Raw genomic sequence first — 23,026 nt, 5'->3', positions numbered from 1 at the left:
CCACCTTTTCTTGATCTCTTCTTCTTCTGTTAGGTCCTTGCCGTCTTTGTTTTTGATCATACCCATTTTTGCCTGGAATTTACCTCCGATGTTTCTAATTTTCTGGAAGAGGTCTCTTGTCCTTCCTATTCTATTGTCTTCTTCCACTTCCACGCATTGCTTGTTTATAAATAATTCCTTATCTCTTCTGGCTAACCTCTGGAATTTTGCATTTAATTGGGTATATCTCCCCCTATCACTGTTGCCTTTTGCTTTCCTTCTTTCTTGGGCTACTTCTAGTGTCTCAGCAGACAGCCACTTTGCCTTCTTGGGTTTCTCTTTCTTTGGGATGTATTTTGTTGCCCCCTCCTGAACAATGTTGCGAACTTCTGTCCATAGTTCTTCCGGGACCCTATCTACTAAGTCCAGTGCCTTAAATCGATTCTTCACCTCCACTGCATATTCCTTAGGAATATTAGTGAGCTCATATCTAGCTGATTTGTGGGTCTTCCCTAATCTCTTTAGTCTGCTCCTAAATTGTGCAATAAGAAGTTTGTGATCGGAACTACAGTCAGCTCCAGGTCTTGTTTTTACCGACTGTATAGATGTCCGCCACCTTTGGCTGCAAAGGATGTAGTCAATCTGATTTCGGTGTTGTCCATCTGGTGAAGTCCATGTATAAAGCCGTCTCTTAGGTTGCTGGAAGAGAGTGTTTGTTATGCAGAGTGAGTTGTCTTGGCAAAATTCTATCAGCCTATGTCCTGCTTCGTTTTGTTCTCCCAGGCCATGCTTACCTGTAATTCCAGGTGTCATTTGACTGCCCGCCTTAGCATTCCAGTCTCCCGTGATGAAAATAACATCTCTTTTAGGCGTGTTGTCCAGTAGGTGCTGCAGATCCTCATAGAACTGCTCTACTTCAGCTTCTTCAGCATCTGTGGTTGGGGCGTATATTTGGATCACTGTGATGTTAGATGGCTTGCCCTGAATTCAAATTGAGATCATTCTGTCGTTTTTTGGATTGTATCCAAGCACTGCTTTAGCCACTTGACTATTAATTATGAAGGCTACTCCATTTCTTCTGGGGTCCTCTTGTCCACAGTAGAAGATTTGGTGGTCATTTGATGTGAAGTGGCCCATTCCAGTCCATTTCAGTTCACTGATGCCCAGAATGTCTACCTTTAATCTCATCTCACCAATAACCACATCCAATTTGCCCTGGCTCATAGATCTTACATTCCAGGTTCCAATGGTGTGTTGATCCTTAGAACATCGGATTTGCCGTTCACCACCAGCACCGTCGGCCGCTAGCCGTCCTTTCGGCTTTGAGCTAGCTGTGTCATCACGTCTGGGGCTAGTTGAGCTCATCCTCTGTTCCTCCCCAGTAGCATTTTGACCATCTTCCGACCTGGGGGTCTCATCTTCCGATGGTATACCGACATATCTCTGGTTGTACTGATCCATTTAGTTTTCATGGCAAGAATACTGGGGTGGGTTGCCATTACCTTCCCCAGGGATCGCATTTAGTCTGACCTCTCTGTCATGACCTTCCCATCTTGGGTGGCCCTTCACGGTTTAGCTCATGGCATCATTGAGGTGCTCAAGCTCCAGCACCACGACAAGGTAACGATCCTTTGCTGAAGCTAAAGTAGCTAACCATCCTAAATAGGTTTATAAAATAGTGTTGAGAAAAGGAACAGACAGCAGTAATACCTGAACTTAGAAAACAGAGAAGGAATTACTAGCGTTCTGTGTCTTTAGTTTAAATACAAAATGGAAGGGGAAGAGAATCACTGAAGTTTCATCCCTTTTGTTTCCTGGAAGGTCCTCAAGTAATGAATTTTTAATTCTTTTCTGTGTAAGCATGATTAATAGTGGCCACCCAGATAGAAATTCTAGGACAATAGATGAGGTTTCTGCTGATAACACATGGTTTGGAAGTAAGGCTGCTACAAGATCTGGGCCACAAAATTCTGGACAACTAAATGAGAGCAAAGAAGACTTTTCTGCATCTTTTTTCTGCCATCTAATGATCATCCAGAACTTTGCAGCCCAGATCGTGTGGCTGTAAGTACATTCCCAGAAAGAGAAGGTTGTAGTATTAAGTTCATTGATGCAGGCATGTGCATTTGACCTTGTCCTGTCTCAAAATGCTCATTCAAAGCATAATTGATGCAGTAATGATTGAATTGGAATACTAGAAGCTTGTTAAAAACAATATAAGTATTTTGAGTTTATGTATTATTTTCTGGTGTTCTAAGTGCTTTTCAGCCAGTTTCATTTACACTAACCATGTGTTTGGCTTATGCCGTATATCAAAAAGTGTGATGCTTAGTAGAGGAGAAACAAAATGAAGGGGAGTTCAATAGAAGGATAAACAGAAGTTTCCCTGCAACTTATATATAAGTATTGCATGAAAGAAACAGTGCAAATATTTGCAAATTTGCCAGGCTTACTGCTGAGATTTTAGGATGGCATTCTTCTTCAGTGCCGATGCCCTCTTTCCATGCATCTCTAAATCATACCTGAAGTTGGGTAGCCTGTGCATAGCTGGATACACAGATTTTGACGTACTTACATTTTCCTCTTCACGGTTTGGAGGCTTTTATCACAAGCTGGAAACTAGCAAGCAACATACTGAAAAGTAATTATTGTCTTACATCAGATAGGACAGAATTTCTGTGCCTTTAAGAATAAGTAGCAAGGAAAACCTATAGATGTAAGTTCTCTCATTGTAGCATTGGACCTGCAATACCTACTGATCATCTTCCTGCTATACAGCTTTTACAAGCATAGGAGTCTGTTATTAAATTGACCTGTCTGCTTCACTGCAGTGAGGCAAAATTCTCTTGTCCTCTCATTTCTAACCAATTAAGAGCATAATGGCAAAGCTGACTTTCATAGCTCTTGCTAGTGAGTTTTGTGGAGGATAACTTACAATAGTCTAATTAAAGTTATTGAAATGAAAGTTGTATTCAAGGCAAAAGAGACAGGATGCTGCCTGACTACACACTGGCACTCATGTGTTACAATTTTTCCAAAACAGATTAATAGTACTTAGCATAGTTTCACACAGTGGGGCTCTGATGTGCCATATAGTTTAAGACACAGAAAGTATACAAGAAAGTTATCCGTACAGTAATTGCAGTTGATTAGCGCTGCAGCAGTATTCTTCACGTTTAATATACAGAGTGCAAATACTTTATATTTTTGAGATTACTTCTTATAGTTACAGCTGATAGTAGTTAGACTCTAAAAGACTTGTAAGTTCTGTAATGAAATGTTGCTACTGAAATGCAGTCAGTATCTATGCTCCCTATCAAAATGCTGTCTTATCACTGCTAAATTTATTTGAAGTTGCCTTGGACGTACTCTCCCTTCAGGTTCTAGGTAGAGATTGTGGTGCCTGTATTTGATCTCAACTCTTATTTTCCTTTGCTACTAAACCAAATCCTGCCCAGTGTCATCTCAGTGTCAGAAACAGATTGTGACAATATGATTTAACAAATTCCCTGATGGTATCAGCCAGTCTGTTGCAGCAAAAGGTGCTACAAGATTCTTTGCTGATGAGCTAACATAGCTGCTCAGCAAATCTCCTCCTCCTTGATTGAAGTACCAGTTGCACTCTTAATACCCAGGGCCACAATCCAGAGGTGCATTAACAGAAGTTATTTTTGTATGTTTCTTTTTTGCAGCTGTCACACCAAGTCAGACTTGTAGTTGGCATCTGTCTCTGGATTAGAACCCAAAGGGCTAATTGCATGCCAGCAACAGAGCCACTGCAAATTATGCTCAAGACAAAAATGATATGCAGAGGGCAGAACATCTTTTGCTCTCTAGCAGTGGATAGCCAATAGCTGCACCATTAGAAAGGAAGCAACACACTTGTGCACAAAGTAGGAAGCCTCCTATTTTGTAGTCTAGTCATAAAATGCTACAGATGCAGTTCTCCTAACTAGTGTATAAAGGTTGCTGGCATACTAGTTTGTTTCACTAGAGTGTTGCCTGTTTATCTGAGCAGTGGAAGACATGGGCAGGGAGGAAAAACAGTGAGGAATCCCATACCAATCACCACTGTGTAGTCAGCTAATTTGTGGGGGAGGAGGGAATTATCACTAAGTCATGATCCTCATTTGTTTTTTTGGGAAAGTGGGCAAGGATAGTTCATTGTCTTTCTTGCCAGCCCGTAGGAAAAATAACCCTGGTTTGTAAGCCTTGCTCTGGAATTAGAGAACGTAGCTAACAGTCAGATACTCACATTCGTTATGGGCAAAGCATTTTGCTGCCACTGCTGTTTGTTGAAGTTGCAAGGAGATAGCATAATACTGAAAGAGATTATGACTACATTCACAGATTAACCCATGATTAGTTTTAACCATGGTTTATTGAGTAAGTCATGGTGGCCTAGTTCACACATATCAGGTCATAAACTATAGTTTATAAACCACATATCATGCCAAGGCAAGCCCAAGCAAAACACATTGTACTCTGGTGTGTTACATGACACTAACCCACAAATAATTAGTAATCATAACTGCCATTTGTTCCAGTAACTAGTAGTTAATGTGGGGCTCTCTGGAGCATTAAGAAAGGATGCTTTATTCAGAACAGATAACAAGAAACAAAATGTCAAGTGCAGGAAAAGAGGGACAAATATATTTTCTTTTCCTTCCCGTATAGCAATTCATGCATGTGGTTCAGTCTCACCATAGACAACAATGTGTTCTTAAAAGCTGAGAAGTGGGAGCTGTAACTCAAGGTGCAAAGCCCCTTCTCTACTGTTTCAGAATTAAACAACCAGCAAGGCAAGGATGTGGGCCAAATCAATCTCTGAACTTTCAGGAACATCCCCAGTTTTGAGACCTCCCGAAGGGAGACATTCTCCATTATAGATGAATGTGTAATTTTTGTACTAAAGTATTTATCAGCTCCTGGAGAGTTTTGAAGAAGTGTTCAATTTAAAAATCCTATGTTATCTGCTGAAAGAATGTCCTTCCCCCAGGCCCCCCACTTCTGGGTCAAAGCCCAGATTGGAGAGAAAAATCTAGTAATAAAACCTTAACAGCTAAGGCTAAGCTGTATTAATTAATTAATTTTTATATCCTGTCTTTCTGGTAGGAGCTAAAGGCAGTTTACAGGAGGATTTCCATTTTATCCCCACAATAAGAAGCCTGTGAGGTTTGAGGTAGGCTGGGCTAAGAGAATGTGACTTGGTGAAAGTCACCCGGTGAGTGTCCACAGCTGAGGATCAACTTAACTCTAAGACTTGACAGTTCTAATCCAACATCTTAACCACTTCACACCACATCTACTATGCTTAAACCAAGAATTCTATAGTTACTAGCCTCTCTACATTATATCATTTGCTCACAGGAAAGTGTACTGTGAGCATACACAGTGAGAAGCAAAATATAGCAAATAATTCTTGAATAGGCACCATTTCATTGATAATACTTTTTATCATAAAATAATTCAAATCCATTCTCTCCAGAATGAGCTTTCCCACTCTTCCTCTGCTCCACTAAAGCTCCCCTGAATAGTTCACACTTAGAGTGCTAAAGTGGTTTAGAGACATGGAGAATGGACAAGAAGAGGGCTTTAACAGTAGATTTAGGGAGATACTCACAAGCACCTATTTGTTATCCCAGTTTGTTCAGGTACTGCATACCAGTGCTTCCCCCCCTATTTTTAATCACATGAGAATTCTTCCTCTCTTTTACCATATATACTTGTGGATAAGCCCATCTGCAGATAAGCTGACCCTTGAAATTTTTGTATGTTCTAATTTTCACAATTGGCTTATTTGCAGGTAGCATATTTTTCATGGTATTCTGGTTAAAAATTAAAGGGTCTGCTTATCCATGGATGGGCTTATTTGTGAGTATATATGAGTACTTTAAAAAAGTAATACTTTTTCAGTATTATGGTAATACTTACCGCATACAGTTGCGGATAAGCCCATTCGTGGATAAGCCGAACCCAATTTTGGGGGTGTATTTTGGCACCTAAAATTCTTGGCTTATCCATGAGTATATACCATATTTTTGCCATTTAAAATTTGCATCAGCCTTAGTGACTTCCAGATGGTTTGGGGCTGCAGCTCCCAGAATTCTCAGCCAGGAAGGCTACTGACAGAATTCTGGGAACTGTGGTCCTAACACCATGTGGAAGGTGCCAGGCTGAAGAAGTTAGTGTACCCTTTGCAAGGGATTTATCATCAGAAGCCACCCACCAGAAAACCAGCAATTAAGAGCAGTATCATATGATTTCATGTAACAGCAGCTATTTTATGTGGCTCTTAAGGCCTAAATAGGCAAATACTCCATCTGTTCTGTGATAAGGACAAACCAACATTTAAAAATTTTTAAGGTATTATAAGCAGAACCCCTTGATACAAATCATCACCATGCTATTGCCAAGAGAGGTTCTCTGCCTCACTAGATTCTTTTTTATATAGTTATCTCACATTTCATGGTGTCATTTAGAACCATTAAACAGAAATAAGTTTAGTTTTTCTGTTTAATATCAGACTATTTTCACATAAATTTGCAAGTTATTAAATAGGCCTGTGTTTGTTTTCTTGCTATAGTAATCTATCAGAAAGCTAGAAAAAAGGTAAACGTGCTATTAATTTACAAGCTTACCAGTTAAAATTTCCCTTGAGAATTTGCTGAATGCTTGGCTGATTGGTCTACAGATTTAGAAGGTGCAGGCCTAATTCAAATGAATATTCTTCACTGTGGTTTACTTTTAGCTTCCTCCCCCAACACACGCTCAAAATTCCCCAATTCTTCATTGTCCAAAGGTTAAATTAATCATCCAGACATTTTAAAGAACATTATTCTCATAGAATGTCTTCAAAATGAGGTAGTAACAAGTTTCCGACAGGTGAGAGGAATCAAAATGAGGCACTCTCAAGAGATAGGAAGATGTGATGCAGCCTGTGTACCTCAACCTGAACAACTTCAAGAACAGGCCCCTTAGTAATTAACCAAGAGTGTTAAAGAGAAAACATGCAATAGTGAAGGCTCCTGTGTGACTAGGTATCTGTATATAGGGAGGAAAAGATATCCTTGCCCAAAGCATATCTAAAAGCAGTAGAAATCTGAACTAGCTGTGTTATGCAGTATGTTCTCCCCAAGTATTTGAGAGGGGATCTCTGGGGGCCCATCTGCTTAGCATCATGTCTCAGGTGTTGGCTAGAAACATAGTATCTAAGCTAGTTAGAAGCACATCCTACAGCCAGAGTAAGTTTGGAACTTAATTTGATCAAGGTTTTAGTTAATAAACCCTGTAATAATTTCTAAGTGCAGGGGGTGGAGGTGGGGGAATAAAAAACAGTTTATCCAGTTGTATTCTAAACATATATTCAGAAATAGGAACATGGCCACTATAATATTTTATTTCTCTCTTCTCCCTTAACAGTATGCTGAAAGGTAAAGACCCCTGAGGATTGTCTGAACAGGCTCAGTACTTCTTTTTGCTGGTTGGATATAGGACCAAGAAAGAATGTAACTGAAACCAAAATTCTAATTAGAATATTGCCTTTTCAGTTATGTATTTTTGGATCTAATATATTGTGTGGAACCAGTTTAAATAATAAATATGAGAGGGCTGCTTTCTTTCAAAATGTTTGCTGAAACTAATTAATACCAATTATTTTCATTTTATAAAGTATAAAGTATAAAGTAAGAAAACTGTTTTCTGTTTAAATTTAGGGTTGGCAAAAATAAAATTAGAGTTGATTTAAAACATATTTACATAAATACAGTTTTTCTTATAGCATTTCCTTTGCATGTGCTGTTTGCTAAAGTCTCTTCCATAATCTTAATTCACTTTTAAGGGGTACAGGTAATGTGGGTGATAAATATTTATTCTCTGAAGATGGACTGTTTGTTTATACGTTTTGTTGCAAATTGGAAAAGCTTCTCAAATAGACAAGGTTCTTCAAAATAGTCCTAATGATGTTGGGAGAGATGGTTGTATGATGGAAGAACTAGACTTCTTTGCAGTAGCTTTTGTGTAAAATAATTGTCACAAAGCCTGCATTGTAGATTTGAGGTCCAAAATAAAATGGCATGCAGAGATTAAGGTTTGAAACTGGGTTGGTTAGTTTTAAATGCTCAAAGCTGCATGCAGGGACTTGGAAGTAAGCTCCCAATGAATCAGTGGTTTAAAGTAAACCCATATCAAATACATCTACAAATGACATGAAGTAAGGTAGCAACTTGGGCCATACATGAGCGAATAATTATCAGAAAATATTCTTGAGTATTGGGGGTAGGATACTTACTGTTATCTTCAGTTGGTTAGTCCCTCTGGTTTGCTAGCATTCATCATCGTATTGAGAGAGTAATATGCTATGACAATATACAAATGTTATGCATGTTCTGAGAAAGCCTTAATAATAGGAACAACCAGACAGTAGACAATTCTTACATTTTTAATAGGAGGCTTTTTATATAATGGAGTATTACCCTGCCCATTGAGAAATGAGTTAGAAAGACATTGAACACTGTGAATATTTGACACTGCTGAATGTAATCAGCTGAAAACAGGCTAATGTGGAAGCAAAGTATCTCACTGTTTAGAAAAGTGCCAGATGTCGGATCTGACTGAGGAATAATTTTTCTAGCAAAATGGAGAAATATGGAAAAAGTAAGAAATTTGCTTACTGCATAGTCAGTGGGGAGAACATAACCTAACACACGTTGTTAATGATTCATTTCTTTGAAACTGAGACACTAGTCATGATGTCATCAAGCAAAGAGGTCCATTCTGAGACATATCATACATGTCTTTTAGTAATGTCAATTGAACTTCCTTCTGAATTAACGCTAGGGCCCAATATAAAGATCCTCACATTTCATCAGTCTTGGGAACCTCCTTTTTACAGGGAAGGATTGCTTATGAAAAACAGTGTACTAACTTATTTTCTCATTTATGTCCTGTCCTCAAAGCAGCATATATGGAATTATGCTGTCCTCAACAATGAGGCAGAAGGAGGGTGAAGAGTGAAGACAAGAAGCTTCAGAGATGAATAGGTTTTTAAATCTGAGGTTGTGTATAAATATATGACTGATGATGTTGCATGGAAATAGTGCTTTCTACACTCTGTTGTAGTTTTAATAATTTAAAAAAGTGTCTTATTTATTACTGATATTTTAATATTTGTAGACTGTCTAGACTCTAGGATTGAGACAGTGGATAAATTGCATAAATAAATACTTTATTCCAGGGCCATGGGGTGATGGAGACAAAAGTTCTCATTCATTCAAAGAAAGCAAGAAGGGGCCATGGGGAGAAGAGGTCTAACCGTTCATCTTTCCATTGCTTATACACCCGGCAGACATGAGGCATTGTCATGTATACCAATGTATGTGTGCAGAACTCTTCTATATAAGGGGATATCTTGATTAGCCCAGATTCCCCTTGTGTGGAGGAATTTTAGATGATTTAACTTATTAAACCTAGATACCCTTTGCATGCATTACTAGTATGATATGTGGATGGGAGCAAGGGCTCTGGGGATTATTTTCCTTTCTCCTTCAAAGCATAAGGGATGGTCTTACAATAGTATATCATTAATGTTTTATACATGCATGGAAACTTCCCTTCAGAATCTATCTTTGGGGAAACTCACATTTCCTCTTTCTACAGAGGGTAGCTGTGGAAAGTACTGATCAGCTGATCCCTGTGTTATCACTATTGCTTCCTTCATCAACTGTTATAGTTTTTTAATTATATCATCATCATTATCATCTACAAATAGGGCTCTTACAGATTGTGATTTCTGTGCTTAACAATGTTTTCTTTAAAATTAGATGGCCTGGTTGAATCAGGAAGAGGCAAAATAGAGTACTGAGTCAGAACTAGATACGCTGATTAGTACGTCTGTCTGAAGGGTTGCAAAGATAGGGGAATGCTCAGTTGAAGCTGTATGTGTGGAAAAAGAGCAGCAGCTCTGAATTTGAAGTATGACTGTACATAGTCTAGGCTGCCTGTATATAAACATATTCTAGCCCATTTCAGTGGCTCTCTGCCACTTTCAGCAGAAGGCTTTAGAGTTAGCATTCTGACATATAGTATAGATCTTCAGGTAGAATCCTGTACAGTAAATACAAGTACAAGGTGAATACTTGAATCAGGCCTATGACAAAACAAGGCAACTGTTTAGCTGGTAATACTTAATTTCCTTTGAGGCTAATAGATGAAAAATAATCAAGTTAATAATTTAATTAATAAATTAACAAGATGAAAGAGATTCATCAAGCTCCTAATTCCTTAATGAATAGAAAACTCACTGAAAGCCGGGTAGAAATGCTATGGAACAGACATTCACATAATTAACCAGAGAAGAGGGATAGGGTTCCATACAGCTTTTGGTAAAACTCTAATGACAACAGAGCAAGGCATGAGATGGCAATATATCTGAAAGCTAAAGCTTGGTGAAATCTATGAGGAGCTCTTTTTTATCTAAGCAGTATTGCTTTGTATTATATAACCAATGCTTTACTTTTACTAATTGTCTGTGAAGCATAGGCAAACTAGACTAGGAAGAAGTGATAGTAATATCTACTAGTGATGGAAGACCTCTAGGCTAGACTGATTTTAAAACTTTTGGAATAAATACTATATTTATTAAAGGATTTTTTTTCTGCAATGTATCTTTAAAATGGGAAGATACTTCTCTCTGAGAAATACAATAATGGAGGCAGATCTTTCTTTTCTCATTTTTCTTTTTAATTATGTGGGATATTCTCTTAAATTCAGGTAAATATGGGATATTGATTTTCATCAAAATAGCCTTGAATATTTAATAGATGAGCCTTCCCCAACCTGGTGTTTTCCAGATGTGTTGGGTCTACTGGGAATTGTGGAAAATTTAATCCTACCTGAGTAAAGCTAGTTTAGATTAGCCTGAGAAATGTTTCAGTTTGGTACAAAAGAAGTTTATAGCTGCCTTAATGCAACATTTTTAATGGCTATAACTCAACTGTTCTTAATAACAATACTCCAAAACTTGGTTAGTTTATGCCCCTCACAAGTTAGATTATCCATATGAATAATAGACAACTTGTGCTGAAAAAAATTACTTGCCTTCTGGCAAATAGATACAAGTAGGGGTTGGGTCCCCCCCCTTTTTTTTTTTTCTATTCCGTGAATATGATTGATTCACCAGGTATGGTCTGATGTTACCAGTCTTTGGTGTGATACGAAATTTTTCTCTTCTCACTTTGATTGGCCATCCCAACCCGCTGAGCACACCTGTTCCTTCAGATGTTATGAGAAGTACAGACCGGTATTCCTTCTGTCTCTTGCTAATGTGTTTTTGCTTTGTCTCACCTTGGGACTGAGAGAGGCCATCTGCTTTGTGACAGCCATTCAACACAGCCTATTGTCCCAGGTTTTTCACTTTGAAGGAGGCAATGCAGTCTTGCCCTTAACTCTTCATGCTTGTCACACTTTCTTCACAGCACTGAGTCCGATTTGTTGCCAAACTTCCACCCCAGACCCAGAGAGGAAGCTGAAGGCTAGGTCTTGTTATGTGGGAGGAAAGGAGCAGCAAGGAGAAGATCTCTCTGTCTTGTGTGTTGCAGCTGTTCTTCCATCTTCACTCACACTAAGTATCAAGCAAAGGATAGGCTGAGCCCAGAGGCCTTTGACATAGGCTTGAAAATATTGGGTGGGGGTGGGGGGAGGCAGCATACTAGGCTGAGGCAGAAGTTGAAACCTGGAAAGAGAGGGATGCTGTCCTTGTTCCTTACGTCTCTTCTGCAATCACAAGCTGTTCTGTCTCTCTTCCCACTCCTGTATCTGCTACTGGTAACTAGCAGGATTGTGCAAGGCATTTGAAGGGGCACTTTGTAAAATGTATTGGCATGTATTGGTCCTTGACTCATTGAAGCGGTTGCATCCTCCAGAAGACTCAGCGTAGCTTCCTCAAAGCTTTCAAAGGTTGTCTGCTTGCCCAGCCTCTTTGTTTCACCAGCAGATCCAGAGAAAGTTCAATCTGTGCCTGCATGCAGACAATCCACAAAAGCCTTTGAAACAATCATACTGAGTCTTCCAGAGGATGTGGCTGCCTCAGGGTTTGAGGAGCACTTCATTTAGACCAATGCACTTTGCAAAGCACCCTTTTGAATGTTTTGCACTGCCCCAGCACTTAGAACTTCAGGCAGGCCCTGTAGGTATGTACCTTGAGAAAATGGCTGTGTGGATGTTTCCTCCAAGCAACATGCCCTAGGTATATTTTTGTTGTTCTGCTGCAGGCGCTGCCTACTTCCAACCAGTCGGTGCAAACGTGCTGCTTGCTGTGCCACCGGGAGCGCAAAGACTGGGGAGGGCCATCCCATAATGGGCTGGTATCCCCAGGTGAGCGGCTGCCCCCAGACTTTGTACCAACATTGGTGCAGAACCTTCTGGGAGAGATGCCACTCTGGATCTGCCAAAGCTGTAGGCAGAGTGTAGAAGAGGAAGAAAGAAGAGCAGTCCAGGAGCAGGCTCTGGCGGTAAGCATTTAACTCTACAGAAATATTTGAAGGCCCATGGCTCACTCCAGGCACATGCCATTGGTTAACAAAGGGTTAATGTCTACATCAAAGGTTTGCCTAAATTTTGGCATTCTCAAACTCGATGAACACAATTCTAATTGCTTTGGGTTGCAAGTTGTGAGATTTGCCAGCTGTGACATTGTTAGATGCTTTTTGTACAGTTATAGGGCTTTGGGTCTTTTTTTTTCCCACTGTTTCTTTTTTGGTGGTAGGAAAGGAAATACAGTTGAAGACAAGTCTAGACCGGTCTGTCTGTCCTCCCCCTAAAGAACCTGCAGTTTTACTCTTCTGTGTTATTGCCATGAAGGGCCCAACTGAGTAGGAAAAAAAATTAGTCCAATGTTATGTTCCCACATAGATTAGTCAGTAGCTTACTTTTCCAGACAGAGGTGATGAATTGGAATGGTTGACTGCTTAAGCCATCAACTCTCTTCCCAGGTCTCACTGTCACATACGGCCTGTAAGTCACAATCCTGCGGGGCAGGCTCCCACTCCTCTTCGTCTTCATCATCTTCATCCTCGTGCCATGGGAACTCAGGAGACTGGGACCCCAGCTCCTTCCTGTCCGCACACAAGCTCTCGGGGCTCTGGAACTCCCAGCATGCAAATGGGGCAGCTCAGGGGAGCTCCCTTGGGGGAACACCTGTTGTACCAGGTGAGTTCATGTTGGCCCTGGACTAGTGATTGTTCACTCCCTTTTGGTAGCAGAATTCTCCCTATAGCTTCTTCTTGGAGGATGTTGTTAGTTATGGGGATGGATATTGCACAACTATATTAAGAAAGTGTTCACATCTGCTGGTCCAGAGAAGGTACGGTGTCTTCTCCTGGGGCCAAGTAATGCTCATAGGAAAGCTTCTGCTTGCTAGGCTTATCACCAGAGACCTATGATCTCCATCCTTTTTCTTGGACCCAGATAAGGTTCCACAAGTGGGGAGGTGAGCTAGGGGCCTGGAGAGCAGCCAGCTCCATTTCTGACTCCATTTCAGGTGACAAGCACCCCGGCCTCTCTCCGGAGTGTGTCAACCAGGCCCCTGCTGTAGGAGGTGGGCTCAAAGCCTGTCCTTACAGCCACGTGTTCACCCCAGCTCCCAGCGGCACCCCCGACTCACCTCTGCCTACCTCACTCGACTTCTGCAAAACGCTGCCCAAGCAGTTCAAGAGCATGTGTCGGAGACCCACCCCGCCAGGTCTGTATATGCAGGGCCTAGGGAAGGCCAACAGACCAAATCGGCAGGGCAAAAAAACACCGCCACATTATTGCGCTCCCAACTGAAGGCTCTTTATTCCTCCTGGACTCCACAGAGCCTTTCTCTTCTGGTTGAATATGGGGCTTTTGTGTGACAGATCCAAGCCAGCCAGGGTTGACTTCTTTAACCATCTCTGGGGGTTATTGAATGGGCTTAAAACTTCAAACATCCTGCATGTCATTGAGCTTGGGTTGGACTTTCTAAAATGCTCTGGGAGAGCATGTCACTTGTGGAAATGCCAAGTGTGAGAAGACATAGCTGACTGCAGTGTTGGGTTGGATTTTACTGTGGTATCTAGGTATGTAGTCCTAGACCCTTGGAGATATTACAGGAGGAAAATATTTTGTGGGAGGAAACAGCAGTATATGGTGGAGTGTATTTAATGTATGGGCTTAGTGACTCTGGGTATTTTTATCCTTTCAGTCGTTCATGAAAGTTTCTGCTGTGAATGATTAGACCTAACATAACTTTGTTCCCATCTGGCTGCAGGAGAGGCCTTCCACTCCTCAGAGCACCACCGGCATGTGGACCTCACTGCTCCACCCAACAGCCCCACAGGCCTCCCCTCGCAGCCACCGGCACTCCTTCCTGCAAAGCAGATGCCTGCCCACGCTGGGCCCTACAGCTCTCCTCCTCACGTTCACTTGAGCTCTTCACCGCAGGCGGCCCCATTTCCTACACCAGCCCTTAGTCCACATGCGCCAGCCCCCAAGCCAGGAGCAGAATCCCCTCCTACTGGACCTTGTAAGAGCCCACACTTACCCACTGCCAATGTGCCACTGCTGAAGATTCCACCTCCTGTAGGCTGCACCCATCCCTGCAACGGGCACTGCAGTGGTTCCTTGGCACCTCCTACCGCATCACATCAGCTACCCAGCACCAACAGGTAAGTGGAGTTCTGACTGCAGTGCATTCCCAGTATTCTTACTTGGAATGCTTGCTGCATTTCCCCTCATAGTTTGCCAGTTAGTCTTGCCAGAGTTGTCAAAAATCATAGCTCTCACTTGATACATACTTTTGGAATATCTGATGTTCGATTGACATAACATCCTGTGGAACGTCATACCTGCTTGGTGTGAATTAATCCTTAAAAATACCAAGCAAACTAATGGCCTAGTAGGCAGGGTGTTAGGCTCTTTTCCAAGTATTGTTTTATTGGTAGTTACATTGATAATCTGGCTCTTCTCCTCCTGTGTTCTTTCTGGCTGCCAAAGAGGGGTGTTGATTCTTGTCCTCAAGAACTCCAGTCAGAAGCAATTGTCTTTTGGACTTGATTTAAACTCTTAAATCAAAACTCCAGCTCTAGACAATTTTACTTTGTGCATAGCTGTCCCATCGATAGATGAATCCTAATTTGTTTCATCAAGAGTTAATGCTGCCATATGGAAGGATATATGACAGAAGTTAAATAAAAATGTAGCATTACTTATTGTTTTATTCCTTTTTACTGTTTTACTGACAACAATTGTATAATAGTTAAAAAATGAAAAAGCATCTGGAAATTTGTATCATAAACCAAACAACTCCAGAAAATTAGATTACTTTAATCAAAAGTCCTCTGCCTTGCCCCACTGTCAACAAAAGAATAACTCACATTATTGACAAACACACATATCAGCAGTCCACTCTACTAAACAGGCTCAGCTTTATCTTTCCAGTGTTGTATAATTCCAGTGTTGATGAATCCCTCCATGTCAAGGATTTACGATTTTTGATGCGTTGATAAATTCCAAGTACTGGAGAAATAGCTAAGAAGAGTGTGGGTATTTATTTCTTTATTTAGAAAATTTATATGGCTGCCCATATTAAATAATTTTGGGCGTGTAACAACCAATCCACACAAAAGCAATATAAGAAAAAACACAACAAAAATTACAATTAAAATAATTTCGATTTCAGAAACAGCAGTTGACCTAAAGGCAATCTGACAGTTCTGTGAATTTCAACCTTTATTAGGGCAAGAGTAGAATAAGCCAAAATTGTAATGGATAAATAATCTATCTTCTAACTGTAATTCTAAGAGCAAGACAACCATAACAAACTATTGCTGAATATGCTCTGGAGTGTCCAGTAAAGAAGAAACAGTATTTTTTTCTTGTTGTATTAACCACATTTTTATCAGAAGACACTCATTTTACAGTTTTAAAAACAATCTGCCATTACTTTACAGGACATTCAGGTAAAAAGATCATAGAAATAGCATTGATCTCTTACTGGTTTGGGAACATCAGTTAATTCTTCCAAGTTCTTTAATAAACATAGACTTTCAGAAGCAGCAATAGTCCAAATCCAAATAATAAATGTTTAAGTTGAATAAGCCATCAAGGAGCATTTTGAAGTAAATCAAGTTCTTAAATTTTATAAAGTTTAAAAACTGCTTTAACAGAGCTACTTTATTCTAAGATAATCATGTTTTAAGGAACTGAATATGTTTCCACAAAAGATATATCAGTTATTCTTAATTAGAGTTGATCTTAATTAAGTTTTTAATAGGTAAAGGACCAAAATGCTATTGGTGACCCAATATTTTCCATATATTTCTTGCAGCATGAAGTGCAGGTATTGAAACTTCCTTGAGAAAGATCCCAATACTTCTCAAGATTTCAGCAGACTTTAATAATAACTTTTCAGCTGAGCCCAAAGAGGAGTTAAATTCTGAAAAACCTTGTTCCAACCAGTAACTGAGACTAAAATAAATGCTCAGTGATAGGCCTGAAAATATGGAAAATTAAATCCCAACATCCCTTTCTCAACAGGCAAATGTAATTTATAGAGTAAGGCTCTCAAAAGAAGATCCTGCCCCACAAAATATTATTTAGTAGTATATAAATTCACTTCAAACAAGGGAAGGAGTAAAAATATGAAAACCTCTTAAAATATAAATCAACTTTGGAGTTAAATTTGTCTTCATCATGTTCATCTTGTCCCAAATACTCAAAGGAATTCTAGATATATCTAGATGTTGTTTTATTTGTACTACAACTGGAGAGGTTATTATTTGTACCAGAACTGAAAATTATTATTCCAGAACAGGAAGTGGTTTGTAGCGTGTGATTAAAAAGCAGAATGATGAGCCACCCCAGAATGGCTGGATTGGCACATTCCAAGAGAAAAATGGCACTTTTTACAACCAGGATGTGGAGATTTGCACATCCTTACTTCTTTGGAGGAACAGGAATTGAGATTATTAGAGGGTTATGCATTGTATCTTTCCATACGAATGGCCAAAGTGATTCACAATTTCATAAACTTCATTGAACAAAATTTTAAAAAAATAGTGGGTTACAGTAACAGAACAGAAGGAGTGGCAGTAGCAAGAGAAACATTGTAAATACCAAGCAAATATAAGCATAGAATTGGAAGGGGTCATTTAGGCCAGTCAGACCAACCTTTCTTGATGCAGGAACCCATTTTAAAGTGTTTCAGATTTTAACCAGACTGAGAAAGGGCTACCTCCTTAGGCCGTGGCTCCATCATTGAACCACTCTTACGAATTTATTCTTATGTACAAATGAAATCTGTGTTCCTGCAGCAAAGTCATTATTACATGTCTTCTTACATTGTGGGATGAGGGAGAGTATGTTCTGGCTTTATTATGTGTGATCACACTTTGTACATTTGATGATAGGATCATATTTACCCACCACCTTTTCTCCTCATGGTTAAACATAAGTTGTTTCTTTGCTTATCGTAGGATATCATTTTGTGCCCCCAACCACTTTTCTTTCCCTTCTTTGAACCTGTTTGAATGTCTCTGAATTTGTTTTCAAGTGTGGCAATTAGAACTGGAGACAGTGCTTGAAGCAGATTCTGCGCCGCTTGGGTGGAACTAGGCCTCTGAAAACCAGAGATTTTGGCAGGGAGGGAACTCAAAGGTGGAAATATCTTTTTCAGACCCCTGCACTATCTCTGTAGGGAGGGTGGATGTGAGGGCAAATGTCCATTAAGCATTTATTTATTTTATTAGACTCATATCCCACCTTTCCTCCAGGAATTCAGGGTTGTAGACATAGCATTGTTGTCCAATTTTTCCCCACTGCAACAACCTTGTAAGGTAAGTTGTGCTGAGAGAGAGAAGGATTAGCCTAAACTCTCCATGGCTGAGGGTGGACTTGGGTCTTTCCTATCCTACTACATCACCTAAACTAGTGTTTCCTAACCTCAGCAACTTTAAGATGTTTTGTTCAGGAGCTTAGGGTGGCATACACAGCATTCTCTCCTCCTATTTTTCCCTAAAACAGTCCTGTGCAGTAGGTTGGTCTGGGAGAGAATCTGTGGCCCAAAGGACACCAGTGAGCTTCTCTGGTGGAAGGTGGACATTAGTGAGTTCTTGTTAGCAATTTCATTGTGTTATTCACCTGCTGGAATTTCCAAACATTTTTCAAAGGCAGCCCCACATATAATGCATTATAATAATCCAATCTGAACAAGCAAAGCATGAGAATAGCGAATTTACTCTTTTGCTGTTGTACATCCCTCCAGGGAGGGATGGAGTTGGTGCACCTATCAAAATGAGTGAAAGGTACCTTTGAGGATCCATAGACAAAACCGGGTCTAAGAGTAGCCCAAAGCGTGAACTTGCTGTTTCAGGGGAAGTGCAACTCCTTTTCCAAACACGTTTTCTGCCATAGTCAGACAGACCTTCTGCTGACAGAATTTCTATCTTACCTGGATGGGGCTTTAATATACTGGCATTCATCCAGCTCATTCCTGACATTAAACATCAATCCAGCATGTCCACTGGAAGCTGAGAATCCTTCTGGTGTGCATTTTCTTACCTTCTTTTTCTTTTTCCCTCTTCCTCTCACAGGGACCCTGCCTGCAAGGGTCATAAGTTTCCAAACGGTACAAGCTGTCACGCACCACAGTCCTGTGAGGCAGATGAGGGGCTTGGTGAGGATGAGGACAGCAGCTCTGAGCGTAGCTCCTGCACCTCATCCTCCACTACCCAGAAAGATGGGAAATTCTGTGACTGCTGCTACTGTGAGTTCTTTGGCCACAATGCGGTAAGTGAAAGCATGGCCAGCAGCCATCCCTAATCTACACTTTTAGACTTCACGTGACAGCCTGGAAGGACACCCTTCTGGTAATAGAGGCACGGCATCTCCCTTTCTCATTCTAGCACTGGCCTTCCTCAAGTTGAGTTCACTCTGTCCTGGACTGTTGTTCTTGCCCCAGGTTTTGAATTCTGTTATAACTTGTACTCAGTGTTTCAACTGGGATTTCTTCAGAACTGAAGGCAAATGCTTAGATCAGTGTGTTTCTCAACCGTGGCAACTTTCAGATGCATGGACTTCGACTCCCAGAATTCCCCAGCCAGTCCACACATCTTACAGTTGCCAAGGTTGAGAAACACTGGCTTAAATGGATGAGACTTGCTCTGCAAAACTTTTGGCCAAGGAAGGAGAGAGCATGAAAGATCCTGGGAGTGGTATCTCTTGGGGATAATTTTGAGGTGGCAACTCAGGGTGTTATAGCTAGCTAACAGTCAACTCTGTCCACAGCCTCCAGCTGCTCCAACAAGCCGGAATTACGCTGAGATCCGGGAAAAGCTGCGCTCCAGACTGACCAAGAGAAAAGAGGAACTTCCTCAAAAGTTGGGGCACAGCAGTAGCTCGGGAGAACCAGCTGTAGACCACCGGGACGTGGATGAGCTGCTGGATTATATTAACAGCACTGAGCCAAAGCCTCTGAACAGTGCCAAGGCTGCTAAGCGTGCGCGCCACAAGCAGAAGAAGAAGGTGGGCTTGCATGTACATGAGTGGGTAAAAATGAGCATCCCGGACCTAGCAAAATGGTGTAAAAGTTTTGTAGGGCTGCCCATCTTAGAACACAACTCTCGGTGGCTCACAACAGCAAATAAAACCGAAAAACAGTTAAAGACGTAGAAACAAAAACATGGATGCCTCCAAGAAAGCCATTCACAAACACCCATTTCACCCTATCCCAGAGCCTGGGGGACAAGCCAGCTCTTTACAGCCTTCCAGAAGGCTAAATCTCAAATGAGGATAGGTTTGGGTGAGAACTGGCTCAGAAGTATAAACAGCAGTCCCTGAATCTGGGTGTATATGCATGGACAGATGGATATAGATAAGTGGTTTGATTGAATGAAATATTTAATGCATTTATAGTCTTCACAAAGTGGGACGTGGTGGCGCTGCGGGTTAAACCGCTGAGCTGTCGATCTGAAGGTCGGCGGTTCGAAACCGCGCGGCGGGGTGAGCTCCCGTTGCTAGTCCCAGCTCCTGCTCACCTAGCAGTTCGAAAACATGCAAATGTGAGTAGATCAATAGGTACCGCTTCGGCGGGAAGGTAACGGCGTTCCGTGTCGTCATGCTGGCCACGTGACCCGGAAGTGTCTACGGACAACACCGGCTCTAACGGCTTAGAAACGGAGATGAGCACCGCCCCCTAGAGTCGGACACAACTGGACTTTACGTCAAGGGAAACCTTTACCTTTACCTTATAGTTTTCACAAGTCCATTTGGATGTATTTTCATCATTGACATAAGGTATCAAAAATATTTGATATAATTAGGTCATAACTTTTTCCCCATAAATGGATTGTGAATCTCCTCCCCTTTTTTTTTTCCAAATTCTGCAAAAAAAGCGGAATTGCAAATTTATTTATTTATATTTCAAATTTAGTCACGGCCCATCTCACTCAAAAGAGCGACTCTGGGCAGTTTACAATAAAACAGAAATAGTCAATTGTTAAAATATAATAGAACAATATTCTTAAACAATATAATCCAAGATATAGGTTTAAAAGTTCTTAATTTATGGGAGCATCTTCAGGGTGCTAACCACCCCCATGGTTGGTTACTTCTCCTCACGCCCCACGCAAGATAGTAAAGCCAGGTCTTCACTCCTTTCCGGAAGGCTGGGAGAGTGGGGGCTTGCCTCACCTCTGGGGGGAGAAGGTTCCACAGGGTGGGGGCAATGGCAGAGAAGGCTCTCTTCCTGGGCCCCACCAAACAACATTCTTTCATGGGCGGGGTCCGTAACCTGCCTTCTCTGCCTGACCGGCTGGGACTGATTAATGTAATGGGGATGCAGCTGTCCCTCAGTAATCTTAGGCCTACTCTGAGTCTTGTAGCAGGGTTTTTCCTCACAAAAAATATGTGTGTGAACCACACAAAAGCATCGTGGACCCTTTAGGGATTAATTCAAAAGCTGTTTTATCCATCTGGGGATTCTTGAAGCTGAATAAATGAAGATGCATTATACCAAATCAGACTATTATGCTCTTCCTGAGTCCAGCTCACCTGAAAGGGTGAATGTGAGAGAAGGGTTCTAGATACAACTGGCATACAGCTGGCAAATTGCACTATGTAATTGGGAAGAGCTTTGTTTTCCTGCTACCTTTGCAAAGAGGATATAATAACTCTGCTTTACTGTAACTTCCAGTGGAAAGATATGAAGTGAACGAAGTTCATGCTCTTGCTACAGATTCTGATCTGCCCTCTTTAACATATAAACAAACCAGAAGTTAGAATGAGTTGAGGATTTTTTTCCTGTGGTTAACTAAACAAGCCCTTCGACTATTCACACCTGGGTTCCTAAGTAGCTGTTGAGCTGGGTCAGGCAGCTTGAAAGTTTATATTTGTTTTTCTGCTCACATCCTTCATTCTTTCCTGCATGTTGCACTGCCATGAGCTGAGCTTAGCGCTGGGGATGTAGCAGCCTTGGAACTTGTATACAGAGGGAAATTGCTGTGGGAAATTGCTGGCAGGGCACTCTTCCCTAAGGTTTGTTACCATAGCACAGACTTTGTATATGCCATCTCATTAGTTTCCAGTGTCAATTCCCTAGTATACTCTGTGGTTTGCTGCAGTGCTCATCTAGTTGCATAAAAGTGGAGATGGACAGACTGAAAAGTAGGGGCCAATTCATCTACTTTAGCTGGGACTGACTGCTGTCCTTCATCCCTGCCACAGGGCTACTCTTTCAGTTGCTGTTTGATTTGCTGAAACTGTTGATGGGTTCACACTGCTAATTCTGGTATTGCAGGAGAAGGAAAAGGCCCAGCTAGAGGCTGAGGCTCAGAAGCGGGTAGATCGAAGCCCACCAACAGGTCAAGATCAGGAGCTGCCTGAAGAAAAGCTTCTGGAGTGGCCCCAGCTAGAACTGGAGCGAGTGAACAGTTTTCTGAGCAGCCGACTACAGGAGATCAAGAACACCATCAAGGATTCCATTCGCGCCAGCTTCAGTGTCTATGACCTCAATTTAGATGTCAATGACTTCCCCAAAAAAGCTGCTGTGCTGGAACAGAAGAACCTGCTCTCCCACCTCAATGGCTCCTCTGAGCTGCAAGAGATTGACCTTGACCTATCTCCACTCAGTCTGAATGCGCCACATAATCATACATTACTGAGAAATGAGGTGGGTCCTCGATGGGCTGAAGGCCCTGGAGAGGTAGTACCGCCACCAGCCTCCGAAAATGGTGTGGTAAAAAGGCTGAATGCTGTACCCAACCTCTCTCGCATGATTTGGGTTCAATCACCCAAGGCAACAGACTCTCCCCAAGAAATTGGAGCTAACCACGAATCAAAGGAGGCAGCATCGAGCAGGGGAACGGAAGTGCTAGAACAAGTGCCCATCACTGGAAAGCAGAGAAAGGGTAAACGGCAGGGCTGCCCAGCAAAGAAGGGGGAAGCTATCTCCACTAGTGATAACTCTGGCTCCAAGGGGGTGGGGCAGAAGAATCTCCCCAAGGGCAACCTTTCCGAAGCCCCAAGAGGCACCAGTAACGCCGAGCAAGGCGATGGTGCCAGAGGGCTGCGACAGAGCCAGGGATGGAGTTGCAGTGGCTCTAAGGCAGACAAAGAGAAGAGCGTTGATGGGAAGAATCGGAGAGGGGAAGGCAGAGCTGATCAGGCTGAGCAAGAGCCTGCTCCGTCTGGGCCTGGGGACCGGCATCTCCCCCACATAGCTGTCCCAGATGATTTGCCTCAACCAAAGGGCAAAGGCAAGAAGAGTAGGAACAAAATGGAGAAAACGAGCCCTTCCATTGGTGAGTACCAGATTTTCTCCAAGCTTTTCCCACTCTGTAACTGTTCTTTAGGACCTGGTAAGCCGCTCACACACCAACAGTGCTGGCACTTCTAGACCCCACTGCATATTGCTTGAAACCCATCATATGTATGATGACACCAGCTGCCAGCTGTTTGCAAGTTCAGTCAGGAAGCCCACTGAAATTGGACAGTTGTTAAGCTTCATACTGAAAGGTATAAATAGTTTGTCCCA

The 23,026-nt window shown here is 41.6% G+C and overlaps 1 protein-coding gene across 2 annotated transcripts in view; it reads left to right on the top strand.

Moving 5' to 3' along the window:
* Positions 1 to 23,026, top strand: part of FAM193B (family with sequence similarity 193 member B) — a 36,186-nt gene that overhangs the window by 8,596 nt on the left and 4,564 nt on the right. Inside the window, exons 2-8 of one of the 2 annotated variants that reach the window (XM_063292082.1) lie at positions 12,249 to 12,488; positions 12,969 to 13,185; positions 13,517 to 13,717; positions 14,267 to 14,663; positions 18,588 to 18,783; positions 19,282 to 19,518; positions 21,791 to 22,793. In XM_063292082.1, coding sequence (XP_063148152.1) covers positions 12,249 to 12,488; positions 12,969 to 13,185; positions 13,517 to 13,717; positions 14,267 to 14,663; positions 18,588 to 18,783; positions 19,282 to 19,518; positions 21,791 to 22,793 — 2,491 coding nt within the window. The remainder of the gene's footprint in view (positions 1 to 12,248; positions 12,489 to 12,968; positions 13,186 to 13,516; positions 13,718 to 14,266; positions 14,664 to 18,587; positions 18,784 to 19,281; positions 19,519 to 21,790; positions 22,794 to 23,026) is intronic. The other variant, XM_063292083.1, reaches the window with a different exon arrangement.

This window comes from Candoia aspera, chromosome 2, assembly GCF_035149785.1.
Source record: "Candoia aspera isolate rCanAsp1 chromosome 2, rCanAsp1.hap2, whole genome shotgun sequence".
Classification (NCBI taxonomy): Eukaryota; Metazoa; Chordata; class Lepidosauria; order Squamata; family Boidae; genus Candoia; species Candoia aspera.
The sequence above is the reverse complement of the archived record's forward strand: the minus strand, read 5'-3'. Positions and strand labels throughout refer to the sequence as shown.